We start from the raw sequence: 2,876 nt of genomic DNA, 5'->3' as shown, positions 1-2,876 counted from the left end.
ACACATTCCCCCATGTCAACACCTCCGCAGTTGGAATGTGTCTTGTAATGGCTGGAAGGTCACTGTGAACTGTGTTCTTTCCTTTTTTGGTGTCTTATAAACAACGTTGCACGTTTCAATTGCTAATTTCATGGGTTCCAAGAAATGCAGTAGGGAATACTCCATAAATAACGGATGAATGAGATCAAAATTTCAACAATGTAATAAAAGCTTGATTAAATAGCTGAAAAAGTAACAATAAAAAACTCAGAACCTTAAAAGAACATAACCTCACCTATCTAAAAAATGCTATACAAAATGCAATCAAAATTTTATTTTATTTATTTATTTATTTATTTATTTTTGTTTTTTTGAGTTGGAGTTTCACTCTGTCGCCCAGACTGGAGTGCAGTGGCCGCTCCCGGCCACCGCAGCCTCGACCTGCTGGGCTCTGGCGATCCTTCCGCCTCAGGCTTCCAAGTAGCTGGAACTACAGGTGCGCGCTACCACGCTTGGCTAATTTTTGATTTATTGTAGAGATGAGGGCTCGCCAAGTTGCCCAGGTGGGTCTCGAACCCGCGGGCTCAGGCATTCCACTCACTTCAGCCTCCCAAAGCACGGGATTACAGGCTGAGCCACCGAGCCCAGCTAAAAACAATTATTTCAATCAAAGTTCACTCTAATTGAAGCTTTCCCCCATTTAGGTTAGGCCCATGACAGTGCTGAAAAAGTAAGATTTTGAGCTAATTAAACTTATATTTAAATCTGTCCTGAACCAAGCAAACTCCAGTTCTATGAACTTAGCCAAACTACCTAATCCACTGAAATCGATTCCTTGAGCATTAAAATGGGATTCATGGCACCTACCTCAGGGCTCTTCAGAAAATACATTTAAAGCATCTAGTCCCATTGAACTAAAAACAAGCAACACTTAAAACCACATGTTCTGCTTCCTTTGTGAAGATGGCTTCAGAAACACTAATATACAGAAATTCATAAAAGACTCATCATCGATGAAAAACCTTAGAGCAATCAGAAAGAGTCTGAACAAAGGCTTTTATAGCCTATTAGGCAGAGCCACAAATCACAGGTAAGTTACAGTTCCAAAATCTCTTTACACACTCAAATACTTAAGAGAATGGGTCCTGCAGCAGCCAGCATTGTCCACTGCTCTCAGATATATCACAGATATCGCCTTTTGAAAAAAAAGATAAAAACAAGCCCGAGTGTGTAAACATTTTTCACTCAATAATGTTCATTTTTGGTAATTTCATTTCAAATATGACATTTTATAACCCTGAAATCTTGATAAATGGTCAAAAATATGCTCTAAAAAGTGCAAACCCTAGATTACTGCTTTAAGATTATTCTGAATTCACGTTCAACCATCTTGTATTACCTTGTGAAATGCCTGTCATTAGCATGTTTTTCTGTTATTTCCATATTCTCACGAAAACCTGAATCTGAAGAGTTCTGTATATTTCTTCTTAAAGACCTTAATGCTCGTGTCCGGCGGTAGGTTTCAACTTCTGTAACTGAAGACCCATCCTTTAAGAAAAATTAAGAAAGCCATCTAAGTGTCTACATTTTTCTTTATAAAACCTCCAATTTAAACTGCTCCTAAAAGAGGTTTCTCTGATTACTAGTGACCATTGCTTTTCATGCAGAATCACTGCATATCTCCCCAAGAAACAAGTAATTATCGAGAATAATCACTTCATAATAAAGAGATATCAGCATCGTCTATGAAATAGCTAATATAATATGCACTGATGCTTTATAGTTCACAACAAGCAGTCCCTGTTTTGTTAGTCACAAAATAAGTCTAGAGAGTGTAGTTTTCCATCACTGACAAAAAGTTGTGGCCGGGCTCAGTACTCAGCCTGTAATCCCAAAACTTTGGGAGGCTGAGGTGAATGGATTGCCTGAGCCTGCGGGTTAAAGACCAGCCCCAGCAACTCGGCGAGACCTCATCTCTACAATAAATAAAAAAAAATTAACTGGGCGTGGCAGTGCACGCCTGTAGTTCTGGCTACTTGGAAAGCTGAGGTTTCTGGAAGGATCACTAGAGCCCAGATGCTGGGGTGGCAGCGAACGTGCCACTGTACTCCAGCCTGGGTGACAAGTGAGACTCCAACTCAAAAAAAAAAAAAAGGTTGTAATAGTTCGTGATAGTAGGTACTCATTTATTTTAGGCTACAGAAATAGAAACACCTCAGGAAGATATACAACATACATACATGCAACCAAGCACTTGTCACCCAACCTCTGGCAGCAAGGACCATCAGAATTGTAATTTTGGCTTAGGCAGCAAAAAGGAGTTATTACTATGTTTTGTCCAGTTTTACCCAGGTAATGCAACAACTGAATTCGAAAACTGTGTGGGGATGGTAACCTGTTACAAAAAAGCTTGGCAGAGCTTTGTTTGAGTACAATAAATAGATGAGAGGCTCACTAAGTCAGTGGGCTGCTTGACAAGCTACAGAGGTTTGGTTATAAAGAATTCGTGAGTTCAGACAGGCGCGGTGGCTCACGCCTATAATCCTAGCACTTTGGGAGGCGGAGGTGAGAGGATCGCCTGAGTTCACCAGTTCGAGATCAGCCTGGGCAACTTGGTGAAACCTCATCTCTACAATAAATAGGAAAAATTAGCCGGGTATGGTGGCATGTGTCTCTAGTTCCAGCTACTTGGGAAGGCTGAGATGCTGCACTCCAGCCTAGAAGACAGGATGAGACTAACTCAAAAAAAAAAAAAAAAGAATTCAGAAGTTCATATATACTTTCCTGAAATCACCAAATCACTGAAAGGGTATTTTTACCTTAGAAGTCAAAAATACACCAGGCTCAGTGGCTCAGCCTGTAATCCCGCGCCTTGGGAGGCTGAGGTGAGTGGATTG

At 40.6% G+C, this 2,876-nt stretch overlaps 1 protein-coding gene across 1 annotated transcript in view; it reads right to left on the bottom strand.

Moving 5' to 3' along the window:
* The window catches only part of ATAD2 (ATPase family, AAA domain containing 2), a 68,167-nt gene extending 66,646 nt beyond the window's left edge, over positions 1-1,521 (bottom strand). The window contains exon 1 of the mRNA XM_021717916.1: positions 1,379-1,521. Coding sequence (XP_021573591.1) covers positions 1,379-1,422 — 44 coding nt within the window. The 5' untranslated portion in view covers positions 1,423-1,521. The remainder of the gene's footprint in view (positions 1-1,378) is intronic.
* Positions 1,522-2,876: the final 1,355 nt, after the last annotated feature.

The sequence above is a fragment of the Carlito syrichta genome, unplaced genomic scaffold (genome assembly GCF_000164805.1).
Source record: "Carlito syrichta isolate Samal-C Ts95f unplaced genomic scaffold, Tarsius_syrichta-2.0.1 Scaffold311510, whole genome shotgun sequence".
NCBI lineage: Eukaryota > Metazoa > Chordata > Mammalia > Primates > Tarsiidae > Carlito > Carlito syrichta.
The sequence above is the reverse complement of the archived record's forward strand: the minus strand, read 5'-3'. Positions and strand labels throughout refer to the sequence as shown.